Raw genomic sequence first — 17,049 nt, 5'->3', positions numbered from 1 at the left:
TTACTAAACGTAATTTGCAAAAAGACAAACAAAACAAAACAAACAGATTATTTTAGTGTATTAGTCTGTTTTCTGCTGCTTATAACAGACTCTCTGAAACTGGGTAGTTTATAAAGAAAATAAATATACTTCTCACAAATATGCCGGCTGAGAAATCCAAGGTCAACGGACCACATCTGGCCCTCTTGCTGGTGGGGATTCTGGAGTCCTGATGTGTGCAGGCATCGCCTGGCGAGGGGCTGAGCATGCCAGCTCAGGTCACTCTTCCTATAAAGTCACCAGTTCCCCTCCTGTGATAGCCCATTAATCCATTAATTTACAAATGATTAATACAATCACCTCTTAAAGGCCTCACCTCCCAATATGACCATACTGATTACATTTCAACATAAGTTTTTGAGGGGACAAATAGTCAAACCATAGTATTTATGAAGTAGAAAAATTAGGCCAAGTAAAAGCTCTGAGATGAAAAAAATGAAAAGAAAAAATAAGCAAACAAATTGGTAAATATGTATGAAAATTTAAACAATCATCAGTCAACTATGTAAAACAATAATATTTAATTTATGAGGTTTATAAAAACAAACGGATAATGACTGTCTAATTTAAGATTTTTTAAAAAAATAACTAAAATACCTAGCAATTCATGTAATTAGAGAGATAATAATAAATATTAAAGAAGAAGGTAAGACTATTACAACTAAATACATGCTAAAATTTCTAGAAAGTCTACTAAAATAAAAGCATGAGAAAAAATTAATTAGTATGAAAGCAAGCAAAAAGGTAGAGCAAATGGGGGTGCACATAGAAAACACAAGCTAAGATGGTCGAGAGAAATCCAAATAGAGAAGAAACTTCAGGGACTATGAGTAGACTAAATTACCCAATTAAAGGACAAATTCTGAGACTGAATTTAAAGAACAGTCTAACTGCATGCTGTTTGGAAGTGAAAATCTAAAACATAGGAGTCCAAGTCATTTGAAAGAGCAAGTGTGTACAAGCAGCATGTACAGTAATTTTCACAGCAGCATTTTATATAAGGGCAAAAAGAAAAATAACTCAAAGATCTATCAAGAGGAGGATGGAAAAATCATGGTATATTCATGCAATGGAAAACTATACAGCAATGAAAATGAGTAGACCAGAGCATCATGCCTAAACGTAAATGACTTCCAAAAACATAATACAAGCAAAAAAAGGAGTGAGAGAGATACAGAACTTGCAACATATAATTCCAGTTAAGCACTTGATTTCAGGAAACTGATATATGTGGCTAAAACTGGAATGCATACATTTATGGTAACTATGAAGAAAAGCAAGGGAATGATAAACATAAAATTCAGAAAGTGACTTCCCGTGAAGTGGAGGAAGAAGGTGACATGGGGAAGGGTATATTCTGTGCATTGATCATATTGATGTATTGGTAAATATTCTGTTTCTTAGAGTTGGTAGAACAGATGTTCATGTCATTGTTCTCACTGTGTTATAGATACACACGTATACATTTCAATGTAATAAAAATCAATTTGAGAGAAATAGAAGGTGGTGAAGACAGCTTCTGGCCTCAATTAGCTTGGAGAATAGTAAGCAGAAAGGCAAGTTAGCAAGTTTTTACACTTCATCTTCACAGCAGACTTAATAACTTACGTAGTAGCCTAATTTTTACTGATTTGTTAGCTGATGATAAGTGTGCTTAAGTGATCATTAAGTACTAATTAGGTACTAATTAAGTCCTGATGGCATTTGAAGCAGGTCTGAACAACCATAGGATCCTTGATGTCTGCATGATATGACACTATTGGATAGAGCTTTGATGTTTTAATCTGCACAGTTTAACATTTTCTCTTGTTCTGAATTATTTGTTCATTGCCTCCCCTATTAGGTTAAAAATGTCTGAATAGCACAGAGCAGGTCTTATTCTTTTTTATATATCTTCTAAATTTTTATTTAAATGGATTTTATTACTCCATTTATCTATCCATATGTAGACATATGTTTATGCAAACACACAAACACAAACAAATGCTTCAGAATTTACAAAACAAAAAGTAAAGCCTACTCATTACTTTAAGGCTTCAAATATTAAAATGGACAGTGTGATGGTATGTATATAGAATAATACACTAATCTCTTTTTTTTTTTTTTTTTTTTTTGCTCTTTCATAAAACGTTGTGTTGAAAACACTGGAGCACTTTGCAGAGAGAAAGTCAGCTTTTAATCGTCATCTCTTATGCGGTGGAGTGGAAGAAAGAGCTCATTATTCTAATTGAAAGTAAAAATGAAAAAAAATCTAAGCTTTGGATTTTTCAGGAGTATCTTTCTAATTTTCAGTACAACACATGATACACAGCAGTTATAGAAACTGGAGAAAACAATTCCTATTTCTTGAGGCTGCTGCATTTGAGTGTGATGGGGGGAACTCTGGTGAAAGCTCTGGGCTTGAGGGATTCTTTCCTGATTGGGTGCAGGCAGAGTTGATGGCTGCCTATGGGATGTGATTTTAGGCTCATCGTTTGCAATGCACTTTACACGTGATTACCAGAGACTGACATGACAAGGCTCCAGTGGCCCCTGAAAGCACATGCACCAGCCTGCTTTGCAGATTCTGGCCTCTACTCAACAGATTTGAGATTCTTGATATATATGCAAAAAGACAGAATATTATTTTCAGAGCTTTTGTTAACATTAGGGTAGCCATATAATATATTGTCCAACTTGGAATTTTTTGGGTGAGTGAAAGGGGGTTATTAATAATTTTGCCAAGACAATGGCACCTATGGGATCCTGGGTAAAACTCACTGGTCATCTCCTCTGGACCTTCTACCCTTGGCATCTCAACCAAGGTTATTGGATCACCTTTGAAGGCACAGACCTTAAGGAAATTCTTCCTATTTTGTTTTCCTTGAGGTTGGTGTACTTTAACTAGTTTATATAACTTGCAGTATGGGGTTTCATTAAAATATTGCTAAAGAGAAAATCAGTCTGTGTATATGTATTTATTCTCAGGATAATGTAATTTTTATTTTAAAAAAACCTTGATATGTCTCATCATTGGTTTCATTTTCAGTAGAATTTTGCTAGAATTTATTCAATGTAAGCACAATGAAGAGGTATGTCATTGAATATATCTCTGGGAAAAGAAACTATTTTTGTATGTTCATGTGTAGACAAATGACTTATTATGCCAATGAAGAATGCTTCAACCCACAAGAACAACCACACCTACAGGAATGTGGAAACCATGTTTTCCAGCCTGTGACCTGGCCTTCTCTTCTGTTTGCAGCGTCAATTGCAGCCACCTGCAACGATCCAGGTATGCCTCAAAATGGCACCCGCTATGGAGACAGCAGAGAGGCTGGAGACACCATCACTTTCCAGTGTGACCCTGGCTATCAGCTCCAAGGACAAGCCAAAATCACCTGTGTGCAGCTGAATAACCGGTTCTTTTGGCAACCAGACCCTCCTACATGCATAGGTATCAGCCAACAGAACTTAGAAATTTTATATTCAGGAATGGATGCATGTTGTCATTTAAATTGCTCCATAAATGTATTATTCCTTCAGAAATATTTCTCAAGAGTTTCTTTCATGTTCGCTGGCTCTCTGAGACTCCTGAAATGTTATTGTAAACCTTTAAACTTTATTTAATTAGGTGGGATAAAGGAAGTCATCCCCTTAATGTAGAGTAATTGACATTTACCGTACATTTCCTACCCTTAACAAATGTTATATAAACATGGATCAATCAAATTACTGTAATTTAAAATTCTAGGCGGCTCAAAATTTATAACCCTACCATTGCTATTCTGATTTTTAATATAGAAACATGCCCTGAAGCAAAACCTACTCACTAAAAGTACTTTCTCTTTTTAGATGTTTTTCCCCTATAATACTAGTACATTTAAAACAGCATTCTGAAAACTAGAAATTATACTGTTTGTATTAAAATGAAGATAAAAGGAGGTTTGTTTCTGCAATTTATTAACGTTTTATAGTCTGACCTTATTAAAAGGATAACAAATGATTTTGCAGACTTTGGCTTGAATAGCCACCTGAGACAATTTATCATAAATATGGTTTTAGGCTAATACATATTTTATGTAAAATAGTAATTTCAGGTAGATGGTCTCTTCATTCAATAAAATATTTTACCATGAAATTCCTACTTAGAGTATATCATCTTAGTTTTGAAAAGAAACTCTACTGAACTTTATTATTTTAAGGAACTATCACAGTTTAGTACTTCTTTATAATCTGTCTGAAAAATGTGAAATTTAATTGATGTGTGAAGAGAGAAAGTGATCATGAAATGGGTAAACCGTTTTGCAGAGGATGACCTTGGAGGGGATTTGTGGTTTGAAATGGTTTTGATTGTTGTGTACACAGCGGTGGTAAAATTCTCAGTGGTCTTGGGGAGCTATGATACAGCGTTCTTGCTTATGACAAACCACTTATCCCAGTTGTGAAGACACATGAAGTTGGATAGCTGTGCTTGTTAGCATTCTCAGCCTTGTCGGGGAGCAATCTATGTTTGTTTAATGTTTGATGCTGCATTTACTTTTCATAACGTCTGTGAACACAGTCACGCATTTTTACTCACGCTGAGTCATCAGAAGACTGGAGAGATTTCGGCGTGTTTCTTTTTTAAAGTGGAGTGATTGCCTATAAATGTGGCAATCATTTTAAACCAATGGTCTATTTTTACATTAGGAAAGTTTTTTTTTTCCTTCCATTTTGCATGTTTTTAGGCTCATGGAGGAATACATTAAAAAGCGATATGAGTTAATCCCTTAAAAGTAATTCATTAATTTATATTAATTTGAACATGCAAATATAAAATTTGGCCATCTCCTAATTAATCTACAAACAAATCGATCTTTTGTTAGATCATCTCTTAGTTATTTTATTTTGACCAGCAACTAGGTAATCCAAAACGCACCAAAAGCTAAATAAGTAACTCTGTCTCTACCTTGAATGTCAGTTTCAAGGACAAGCTGAAATCACTTGCAGGCAAATGAATAATCAATTATTTTGGCAAACAGACCCGCCTACATGCATAGGTATTATGTAACAGAAAAATGGAAAATATATAATTGGAAATAAATTAACATTATATTTTTATTACATTGTAATTTTCTGTTTTTTAGGAATGAGGTTTACGTCCTTTGTGACAAGCTTGCCCATTAGGGCATGAGTTAATCATAATTAGCACTTATGTAAATTATGTTTCAAAGATTCAAAACACTTTTTAATTTTTTTACCTTTTTTCATATTAAAGGGTAATACATTTTACTGAAGACATTTTATAAAGTATATTAAAGAGGAGAAAAACATTGTCATCTTTTTACCTGGAGACAATTACAAATTAATATAGACATTTATAAATGATTTCATAATTATGTATATGTAATCTATTTTAAAATGTTTTAGGCTGGGCGCGGTGGCTCACGCCTGTAATCCCAGCATTTTAGGAGGCCAAGGCGGGCAGATCACTTGAGGTCAGAAATTTGAGACCAGCCTGCGCAATATGGTCAAACCCTATCTCTACTAAAAATACAAACATTAGCCAGGTGTGGTGGTGCACGCCTGTGATCCCAGCTACTTGGGAGGCTGAAACATGAGAATTGCTTGAACCTGGAAGGCAGAAGTTGCAGTGAGCCAGGATCACGCCACTGCACTCCAGCCTGTGCAACAGAGTGAGACTCTGTCTCAAAAATAAAAAAGTTTTAAAATGACAGCATCCTGCATGACTATTTTGTAAATTGCACTTTTTACTTACCAGTACGTGGTGTGTATATTTTATGTTACTATGTATTTTCTACTAATTTTTAATGACTAAATCATATCTCTTTAGAAGGCACCACTACACCACCAATGCCACTCTCTAGTGTCTATTTGTTTGAATCTACCAATATTGACTTTTCAGGTCCCTTATTATTATATAATTAAGTTGTTTTAACCTTTTCCCTATTCTAAAGATAGCTGCAATGAGCACCCATGTTGCAAAATAAATCATGATTATTGACAAATGACATATTTCTACAAACTTGCATATTTCTAGGACTTTTTAAACATGTTTTTGTTTCATTTTGTTTTTGAGGTGGAGTCTCTCTCTGTCGCTGAGGCTGGAGTGCAGTGGCATGATTTCAGCTCATTGCAACCTCCACCTTCCAGGTTCGAGCAATTCTCCTGCCTCAGCCTCCCACGTAGGTGGGATTACAGGCACCCACTACCACGCCCGGCTAATTTTTTTAATATTTTTAGTAGAGATGGGTTTTCACTATGTTGGCCAGGCTGGTCTCAAACTCCTGACCTCGTGATCTGCCTGCCTCAGACTTCCAAAGTGCTGGGATTACAGGTGTGAGCCATCGCGCCCGGCCCATTTTTAAAATCACTTTCAGAGCAGTCACACAGATTTACCTTGCCATCAGCCATAAATATTTATTAATATTTTCTCTGACTCAGAGAACACACCACACATGATAGATCTTAAGGCAAAGAGTGATGATGTCTTGTTTTAATTGGCATTTTAAATTAATAATAAGGTCGAACTTTTTTTTCATATGCTTGTTGGCTGTTTGAATTTGTTCTTTCCTGATTGATCAGCTAACTTACTTTTTTCCTTTTCATTATCAGTGTATATTTACTCATTACTGGCTATCTCTCTTTCTTTCTCTTTCATAAAATATCTTAACCTCTCACCTGTTGTGTGTGACAACATTTATTTTCAACACCTGCCATTTGCGGTTGCTTTTTCTTGAGTGTTGCGTGGATGCCTCACTTTTTTTTGCTGTTATTGTTACATCCAAAATGACTCCTACCATAAAGGCTCTTCTGTTTAGCTTTTTGACTTAGTGTAGACCAAAGGACATTAATGACTTTTTTTTTTTTTTTTTGAGACAGGGCCTTGCTCTGTCACCTAGGCCTGGAGTGCAGTGGTGGGATCTTGGCTCACTGCAGCCTCCACTCCCAGGTTCAAGCGATTCTCCTGCCTCAACCTCCTGAGTAGCTGGGATTATAGGTGTGCGCCACTAAGCCCAGCTATTTTTTGTATTTTTAGTAGAGGTGAGGTTTTGCCATGTTAGCCAGGCTGGTCTCGAACTCCTGCCCTCAGATGATCCACCCACCTAGGCCTCCCAAAGTGCTGGGATTACAAGCATGAGCCACCGTGTTCGGCTTCAACTTCCTTATTCTGAGTAAAGTATCCCTAAAAAGTCTTCATTTTCTTATATAGCCTGCAATTGCTTTTCCCCAAGTCCAAATTGCAAAACAATCGGAAAAGCCAAAATGTAACCTAGGTTTGCAGAAATTCATTTAGGGACAACAGACTGTCCTGACATAAAGGTGTCTGTTTAGAAAATATGTTTCGCACCCAATGGTGTGAACATTCACATGTTTTAATGCAGAAATGTAGATGGGTCTCATTAAGGACTGTAGCTTCAAACCCTGATGGTGAAGAAGCTGCTACATATGTATGTTTGCTATTTAGCATAGTGGCTAAAGGTTTTGAATAAGGGGTTGGTGGGTTGAAAAGAATAGGTGGATTTTATCTCTACATTTATTCCTTCTGGAGAATTTCCTAGCATCTCTGAGTTGCATTTTTTACTATTCTAATCCTTTCCAAAATATTTTGCAAGATAATTAAAACCTAAGAAAACGAACATGAAGAATACCAGACCAAATGAGAGACCAAACAAGGCCAGGCAGCACTCCTTAATTCCACTTTCAGCTTTTAAATCACCTCGTTTGAAAGTGCCTCCTGGGACCTACGTGACTAAGACAGGGTTTCCCCTGTGTGTCTTTTAAATCAATATTTGAATCATATCCCTGAACTATTCCTGCTGGTAGCACCCTGTAGACAGTGCCCTGAATCTGTCATTTTTCATCTTTCAAAACCTGCGTGGAGCAGAATCTTCCAGACTTTCAGGTATCTTCTTTCTCTGCATCAGCTCTCCTCCCTCATCGGTCCACGCAAGCACTTCTCCACGCTGTCAGCAGCATGATTTGGAGGAGGCACTGCCCTGTGAGAGCTGAGGTGATTCTGAGGAGGAACTGCCTTGTGGGAGCTGAGGGTGATTCCGAGGAGGAACTGGCCTGTGGGAGCTGAGGTGATTCCGAGGAGACACTGCCCTGTGGGAGCTGAGGGTGATTCCGAGGAGGAACTGCCCTGTGCGAGCTGAGGGTGATTCTGAGGGAGACTGTGCCCTATGGGAGCTGAGGGTGATTCTGAGGAGACACTGCCTGTGAGAGCTGAGGGTGATTCCGAGGGAGACACTGCCCTGTGGGAGCTGAGGGTGATTCCGAGGAGGAACTGGCCTGTGGGAGCTGAGGGTGATTCCGAAGAGGAACTGGCCTGTGGGAGCTGAGGGTGATTCCGAGGAGACACTGCCCTGTGCGAGCTGAGGGGACAGTTTCTTCTGCACGATTCTTTTTTTAAAGCGTACTGGGGAAAATCAAGTTTTAATCTTTTTCTGTAAAAATTATATTACTCTTGAACATATATCTGTAGAATTTATTATTATAAATATTTTCTGCAGTGGCATTCAGAGTTTGCATTCAATTAGGCTGTGAGAGTATAACAAAAACTACTGGAGTTAGTTGTATTTCTTATTATAAAAATTAAGTTTTCAGAAATGTTAAGTAAGTATTTAAAGACACCCTCATTACTGAAAATTGTGAAGCATGGGTCTTCATCTTCCTTCATCTTATTTACAAAACAAAATCTCTTTTGTGTAGGGGAAAAAATCAGCAATTAAGACATTTTCTCTTCTACATATTTTTTAATGCATATATGAGCAATAATGGGAATGAAATAAGACATATAACTTAAGGGGAAGACTATGATTTAATTGTAGTCACGCTTTAAACAACTTGGTGACAAACCACAATATTTGATATAAACAACTTTTAAACGCAGCATATTATGTATCTAAAATGTGTATACTTATAAATTCTGCAGTATTTTCACACCTTCCCTGAGATGAGAGGTTTAGGAGAAACCTTATAAAACAATCCTAAAATCTTTCCAATTCAAGAACAAAAATTGGCTTCCCTATTAACCACATTGAGCTACATAATTACTGCCTTGCTAATATAAATGTAAACACATTTAATTCAAAATTGATGACTTCAAACACAAACTAAATTTGTTATTATCCTATAAAGTGGTTCTTTCTAATAATATACCAAGCATTGTGATCAAATGGTATTTCCAGACAGTAATGTTCCAACTCAGCTCCTCACTGATACGTATACTTAGAGGTCACTTAAACCTTTGGGGTCTGCTTTGCCACTTTGAAACATGCGGAAAGGAATTCAAGCCTTCCATACACTAGAGGACTGGGAAGATGTGAAAGGCCATGTTTTCATGTACCCAGTAACCATTTCCTGCACACTTATTCCAATCCAGAAACTGCCTAGACATCAGGGATAAAACAGTGAACGGGAGCCGGACGATCACTGTACCACATGAAGCAGGCACTCAGGAAGAAATAGGCAATGATTTTATAAACTATGAGAAATAGCAAAAGAATTAACACGGCCATAAAATGATGACCATGGGATTTTTTTATTCAAGTGTTTTCCTGTTTGTTCCTATGTGTGCACGTTGGCAGGTGTAGGGATTAAGTCATCTTTCATTTAATTGAGAAAATTTTAAATTATAGGAAAGGAATTTTATGTGCCAGAATTCTCTTTGAAAATGGGGTGGAATGTTATGTAAAATTCATTAACAATTACATGAAAAATGTACAGGGTTCCTGGGTCTTACAGTTTTATCTGGATAATTGATAACCAACACACAATCTCTTTGATGGGGAAAAAATGCTGATGAACAAGCTCTTTTTCTTAAAGAATTCTGTGATGTCTCATTCTACACTGACTGGCAGGCATTCTTCTCTCTCCTAACTTTGTCTCTGTAACTTTCTTTCTGTGACAGCTGCTTGTGGAGGGAATCTGACGGGCCCAGCAGGTGTTATTTTATCACCCAACTACCCACAACCATATCCTCCCGGGAAGGAATGTGACTGGAGAGTAAAAGTGAACCCGGACTTTGTCATTGCTTTGATATTCAAAAGGTACTGTCTCTTGCAGAACTCCTCTTTTTAGTAGGATTTTTAATGCCATACCTAAAAATTACTTCTTTTATGACCTCATAGTCTCCAGTGTTATATCTAGGTAAGCACTAGATTTTGTGTCTAATGGAGACTACACCAGGCTGCAAAATGACATAAATGGGAATACATTATTTTGCTTTGGAGTATTCTACTTATGTGAAGATGCACATGAATTATCTTTAAATACTGTTTATCTTGCAGACAATGTGCTCCCTATGAGAAGGCTTAACTTACAGAATGTTCAATAAAAATAATAAAAATATGGTATGGAGACACTTGGTGTAATTTCTCATCAATGCCTCCTGTCGTGCTCAATGCATGATAGTGAATTCCTTTCCACAGCACATCCTGACTTTCCTGAGGGTAGCACTGCTAATATCATTACAATAATTAAGACTTAATAGGGCCTTGAAAATGAAACTTTCCCCAAATGTGGTTGCTGTAAAGTCTGAGTTACTAGATTTCAGTCCTAAAAATATGCTAACTTATTCTTACTAAACTAGAGGGTGGAAGGTCAAATATTGTGGCCATTTTATGAAAATAAACTCTTTAAATAATTATATTATTAGGATATAGTATATGATAATTACTTTTTATTGAATCCAAAGATCTTTTCTAACTTTAGACTTTGACTTTTGAACTAAATGAATGTGATATTTGCAAAGGTGAGTCATTCTGTAGACTTTCCTATTGACCTTTCAGCTATCCAGGGCAAGTACCTGGGATTAGAGTTTTTAATCTGTCAATGGAGCCAGTTTCCTTTTCTAGAAATCTTTATGTCAATATTCAAGGCCTGAATGTGTTTACGTTCCCTCACTTTCTCCCTCTGATGAGATCTGAGTCAGTAGAATTTTATGTTTCTGTGATTCTGAATCTTAAGTAGGTTGATAATCATCTTTTCCTGAATTTACTAAACTGCCACAAATTTACCAAATGTTTCTTAGCTATTACAGAAAACCAGTGAACACTCACTGGCTATATTTTTTAGATAACTTTGTGGGTTTTGTTAATGTTAAATTCTAGCAGCATCCTCCTTAAAATTAGGAGGCACCTCTGGTTTCAAGATATTGTAAGTGGATTAACAATTGAAGCCAGGTGTGGTGGTTCATACCTGTAATCTCAGCACTTCAGGAGGCCAAGATGGGGAGCACTTGAGTTCAGAAGTTTGAGACCAGCCTGTGCAACATAGTAAGACTGTCACTACAAAAATATTTTAAACATTGTCCTGGTGTCCTTGTGTATGCCTGTGGTTCTGGCTACTCAAGAGGCTGAGACAGGAGGACTGCTGGAGCCCAGGAGGTGGAGGCTGCAATGAGCTATGATAGTGTCTAGTCTGGGCAACAGAGCAAGACCTTATCTTTTAAAAAAAAAAAAAAAAGGAAAAGAAAAGGAAAGGAAAGAAAAGGAAAGGAAAGGAAGACAGGAAGACTGAAAGAAGAGAAAGAAAAGAAAAGAGAGAGAGAGGAAGGAAGGAAGGAAGGAAGGAAGGAAGGAAGGAAGGAAGGAAGGAAGGAAGGGAAAAGAAAAGAAAAGAAAAGAAAAGAAAAGAAAAGAAAAGAAATAATTGAAAGTGAACACAGAACCTTGTTAGTAAGTTTCCTCCTTCCCGTAAAGTGTAACTCTTTTGATGATATGCATATTTAAGGCATTTTTGTGCAAGGACTTTTTCACTGTGTTTTATACACCCCTCTGGAAGTTTGAAACAGATAATCTTGAAGCCTCTCCCAACCTATAGATTGTATGACTCATTACCTGACCCAATGTCTCAGAAACTTCAGAAATCAGTGAAAACCAGTGACTTCTCTGATCTGGAGTTTGCATGTGATCAAGTGAACATCTTCCTGGGAAGTAGTGAGGAGGGAGAGGCCAGAATCCTGTTTAGGGATGAGGATGTCCAGCTTCCCAAACAGGAGGCTGGTGCTGATGAGGGCTGGCCAAGATGCACTGTCAGGATGATGGCAAATTCAGGTGTGCTTTTTGTGGGAGAGTGGGAGTCTGTCATTACTAATGATAAAGGCAAAGAATCAAATGACCTGAAGGACATATGCGCTTCCAGGCTCATTCAGGGCTGTGGGTCTTTAGAAAGAGGATGTTCCATCAAATTTCCCTGTGGACTGTGGGGCTCACACATTGGGGTTCAAATCAAATGTGGCTGAAACACTGAGTCAGGCTTTGGCATGCTATTAGAACTTAGAGACACGTGCAGCTGGCAGAGGTAGCAATAAGGAGTTCACCAAAGGAACCATAATTAATTATAAATTTCACTCCAGACTTCTACACATGAATTTTGATACAGGCAAAAAAGGAGAGCAGATGGGATATATAGTGTTTTATTGTTTTCCTGTGTCTGGTAGTATTTGCAGTGTTGAATAAATTACCAATAATGATAATTAACTAAGCCAAATATTGGGGATATGGCATGACCAGATTTTAATAACATCCTTGCAAACACTCTAAATACAGTAATTATTCCAATAAAATTCTACTTAACCCACACCATTCCTGCTAGCCCCTATGCCTAGTAACTCCAACCTTTTATTCCTTCTTCATTCCTGACGTCAGTGAGCTTGTCAAATAAACAGACTAAGAAACCTTCCTAAATTTCCTTTAATAAATATATTCAGAATATGGAGTGAGGGTATCCTTGACCCGAAACAGGACGGCGTGATGCAGTCTGGGCGTTGCACTGATGCTGGTGGTCCCACGTCCTCTGGTCCCCTTCATGGTGCAGTGGACCCCTCCGGGAGGGACCTTCTGTTGCTGTTTTATCATTCAAATCTCCAGATCAAATGGAGCCACTTAGAACATTTTAATGATTACAAAAACAAACAAACCAACAAGCAAAAACCCTGACCTTCTCTGACTCAGTTGTCCTAAATTTCTGCAAATGGAAGGGAAAGGAAGTGGGAGCTTCATAAATTGAGTGCTTTTTAAAGACACATACGAAAAACCTGCTATAGAGAAGAGAAGAGGGAAGGGGTGGCTGCAAGGGGTGGGTTTGTTGGTTTGCTTGCTTGTTTGTTTGTTTTTGAGATGGAGCCTTGCTCTGTCGCCCAGGCTGAAGTACAGGGGCATGATCTCAACTCACTGGAACCTCTGCCTCCTGGGTTCAAGCGATTCTTCTGCCTCAGCCTCCTGAGCAGCTGGGACTAGAGGCACGCAACACCATGCTCAGCTAATTTTTGTATTTTTAGTAGAGACAGGGTTTCACCGCATTGGCCAGGCTGGTCTCGAACTCCCGACCTCATGATAAGCCCTTCAGCCTCCCAAAGTGCTGGATTACAGGCATTTTGTAGCTAAACCACAATGGATAGTTTTTAATACTACTTTATCAATTTATTCTGTTCACATCAAGATCGTAGACATCTTAACCAAGTTCAGCCTTTCCCTTAGAGTATGCATACTTTTAAAGCTCACAGACTATCAGCCTACACATCACCAATGGCAAATACAGCCTAGCCCTTGAGAGCTTTGGGTTTAAATTGTTACACTCTTTGGGGACTGACTGTATGTTAATGTTAGAGGAGAGAGAAATAGAGAAAAATGGAGAAAGTGAGAGAAGAAGAAAGGAAGGCAGAGAGAAAGAAACTGGGATATTCAGTGATGGTGAAACATGATGTGAGAAAGGTTACGCTGTGCATTGTAGGGACCATTAATATTGGCTGATTCATCCAAGCAAGTGGAGGCTTTTTTTTTTTTTTTTTTTTTTTTGGACAAGGTCTTGTTCTGTCTCAGACTGGAGTACATGGGTGCAGTGGTGTGGTCACAGCTCACTGCAATCTCAAACTCCTGGCCTCAGGTGATCCTTCAGCCTCAGCTTCCTGAGTAGCTAGGACTACGAGTGTTCACCACCACACTCCACTAATTTTTGTATTTTTGTACAAACAGGATCTCATTATGTTGCCCAGGCTGGAACAACTGCATTTTTTAAGTAAAAATAATGTACAGGTTGTTTGTTTGTTTGTTTAAAAAAAAAAAAAAAAAAAACCTTTAAGAATAGTAATTCTACTGACTATTCCAATATTTTCAAATTCCAATATTTTCAAAGTTCCAATATTTTCAAAACTAAAAATATTCAGATAAAGATAAAAGGTCAGTGGAAATGTATCTCTTTTGAGCTCTGTTCTTTTAAACTGCATCTGATTTAGCAAATTAATGGGTACAGGGAAAGGATAGCGTAACTCTGCTATTATGACTTATTTCCTTTTGGCTATGGTCAAAATAATATTGTATTGAACATGATGGTAATTAGGCAAAATACGATTTGTCATAATTGATATATTTTATACTTATTGCTATTTTATTAATATTTTGATTCATATTACATTTAACTTTTGGATTGCCCTAATTGAAAAATTATTAGACAAAAGCAAATAAAATCACTTTGTGCACTCAAAGGCTTACCACTCTGGAAGATAAGGTAAATCTCTATTCGCCCTATGACGTAATTACTATTCTTTTCTTTAGTTTCAACATGGAGCCCAGCTATGACTTCCTACACATCTATGAAGGGGAGGATTCCAACAGCCCTCTCATTGGGAGTTACCAGGGCGCTCAAGCCCCAGAAAGAATAGAGAGTAGCGGAAACAGCCTCTTTCTGGCGTTTCGGAGTGATGCCTCTGTGGGCTTGTCGGGGTTCGCCATTGAGTTTAAAGGTACTGTGACTGCCTGAATTGGGGTGGGAATTGACTTGTATCAGGACTGTTTTATTGTAAGCGTTGCTTTGTAACATCTTGCTTATCTGTTTAATACCCAAATGCTGACCTGTGTCTCCTCCATCTGGGAAGATACATGTTTTCTCCCTCCCCAGTGAAGATATTCCCAAGGTGCATTTCTGCCTTAACTGGAGGAAGAAAGAGAGGGGGACAAACTGTCCAAATTCATGACCATGTAAAAATAAACTGTGGTTTGTAAAATAAAGAGTTTGATGACATTTAGTAATTATTTTAAGATGGGTTTTAACATCTTATAATTTGTTTCTTCAAGATGATTAAATGTAAGTACATGAAAATCACTATTTTTTTTTTTTTGGAAACAGAGTTTTGCTCCTGTTGCCCAGGCTGAAGTGCAATGGCTTGATCTCAGCTCATTGCAAGCTCCACCTGCCGGATTCAAGAGATTCTGCCTCAGCCTCCTGAGTAACTGGGATTACAGGCACCCACCACCACGCCCGGCTACTTTTTGAATTTTTAGTAGAGACAGGGTTTCATCATATTGGTCAGGCTGGTCTCGATCTCCTGACCTCAGGTGATCCACCTGCCTTGGCCTCCCAAAGTGCTGGGATTATAGGCATGAGCCACTGCGCCCAGCCAAAAATAATTTCATTTTATCTCAACATTTTCCATGTCAATATGTCTGTGCCCTTCCCTGCCTCGGTCACCCGGGCAGGTTTGGCAAGGTTTCTGACGCTGCTCAGAGCTCTTTCCTTTGGTCCTCAGATCAGTGATTCACCATTGATTTGCTATAAACCATTCTCTGCCATTAACATCCAAGGAAAACAGACTGACCTAAAAAACCACCCTCAATTCAGCATTTTGCTATTGGGTCCATCAAAATAAATGTGTATTTTTTCAAGTTTATTTCTCATGTGAACAAAATAAAATACAAGGTGTATTACAAAGAATTAGGGAAGCGGACTTAACAAAATATCACTTCACAGTAACGAGGGTTTTCTTTAAAAAAAAGAAAATATTTTTATTTATTTATACCTTTGAGTTCAGTTCGTATGAAAAATATTTTTAAAAAGAATATATTTTATGTTCCTTACCTCATTACCAGACCTGTTCATATAGTTTTAAGTAGGCAATTGGTCTCTCTGCTCCCAAACATCAAAATCTGCAAACTTGGTCGGGCGCGGTGGCTCAGGCCTGTAATCCCAGCGCTTTGGGAGGCCGAGGTGGGCGGATCACGAGGTCAGGAGATCGAGACCATCCTGGCTCACACGGTGAAACCCCGTCTCTACTAAAAAAAATACAGAAAAACTAGCCGGGCGCGGTGGCGGGCGCCTGTAGTCCCAGCTTACTGGGGAGGCTGAGGCAGGAGAATGGCGTAAACCCAGGAGGCGGAGCTTGCAGTAAGCCGAGACCCGGCCCCTGCACTCCAGCCTAAATGACAGAGCGAGACTCCATCTCAAAAAAAAAAAAAAAAAAAAAAAATCTACAAACTTAGGGATATTTACTAAAATGTGCAATTTTTAAAAGTATACGACTTAGCAATCAGAGTATCCTATGCCATTGAGATAGTATCCATCATGTTTAGGAATAGGTGAAAATAGTACTTTTGAGCCTTTGCCACATCATAAGGTAGTTTCTGTGTTAACAAGAATTCACTAAAATGCATTTTACCATGACATTACTTATTATATGATAGCCCCCCACAAAAAAAAAGAAAGAAAAAAAAATCACACAGGCAAGTAAATAAACAAAACAAATCCTCATATAAATGTGAGAATGTACTTGATCATTGCCCACTGCAACAACTCCGTTCTCCCCGGCATCCTAAGGCACATGAATAAATGGGCCAATGAATGAATGAAGATGAAGGGCCTTGCAAATAACATGAAGAAAGAACTTCCTTAATTTTTGTTTGGGTAACCAGTATGGCCATCTAACTGGGAGCTATAGCTCTTGAGGTTTTAAAAGTTCTCCAGTGGAGTCTGTGAAAAATAAAAATCACAGGAAAGAGAATAGGAATGATGCCATTGCATGCAGCCCGGAGCAGTGATGTCATTGCATTTAGCCTACAACACTGATGTCATTGCATCTAGCCTGGAGAAATGATGTCATTGCTTCCAGCCTGGAGCAGTGATGCCATTGCATCCAGCCTCAAGCAGTGATGCCATTGTATCCAGCCTAGGGCACTGATATCATTGCATCCAGCCCAGAGCAAGTGCTGGTGTGGATAGTAAAGCAGGTGACAGATCCAGTTCTTAGGC

The 17,049-nt window shown here is 38.1% G+C and overlaps 1 protein-coding gene across 5 annotated transcripts in view; it reads left to right on the top strand.

Annotated features, from left to right (window-relative positions):
* The window catches only part of CSMD1 (CUB and Sushi multiple domains 1), a 2,034,404-nt gene that overhangs the window by 1,734,725 nt on the left and 282,630 nt on the right, over positions 1-17,049 (top strand). For all 5 annotated transcript variants that reach the window (XM_031669914.1, XM_031669913.1, XM_031669915.1 and 2 more), the window contains 3 exons: positions 3,284-3,475; positions 9,938-10,076; positions 14,583-14,770. In XM_031669914.1, the coding sequence (XP_031525774.1) occupies positions 3,284-3,475; positions 9,938-10,076; positions 14,583-14,770 (519 nt within the window). The remainder of the gene's footprint in view (positions 1-3,283; positions 3,476-9,937; positions 10,077-14,582; positions 14,771-17,049) is intronic.

Source organism: Papio anubis, chromosome 8, assembly GCF_008728515.1.
Source record: "Papio anubis isolate 15944 chromosome 8, Panubis1.0, whole genome shotgun sequence".
Lineage (NCBI taxonomy): Eukaryota > Metazoa > Chordata > Mammalia > Primates > Cercopithecidae > Papio > Papio anubis.
This window is presented reverse-complemented; position numbering and strand designations above follow the sequence as displayed.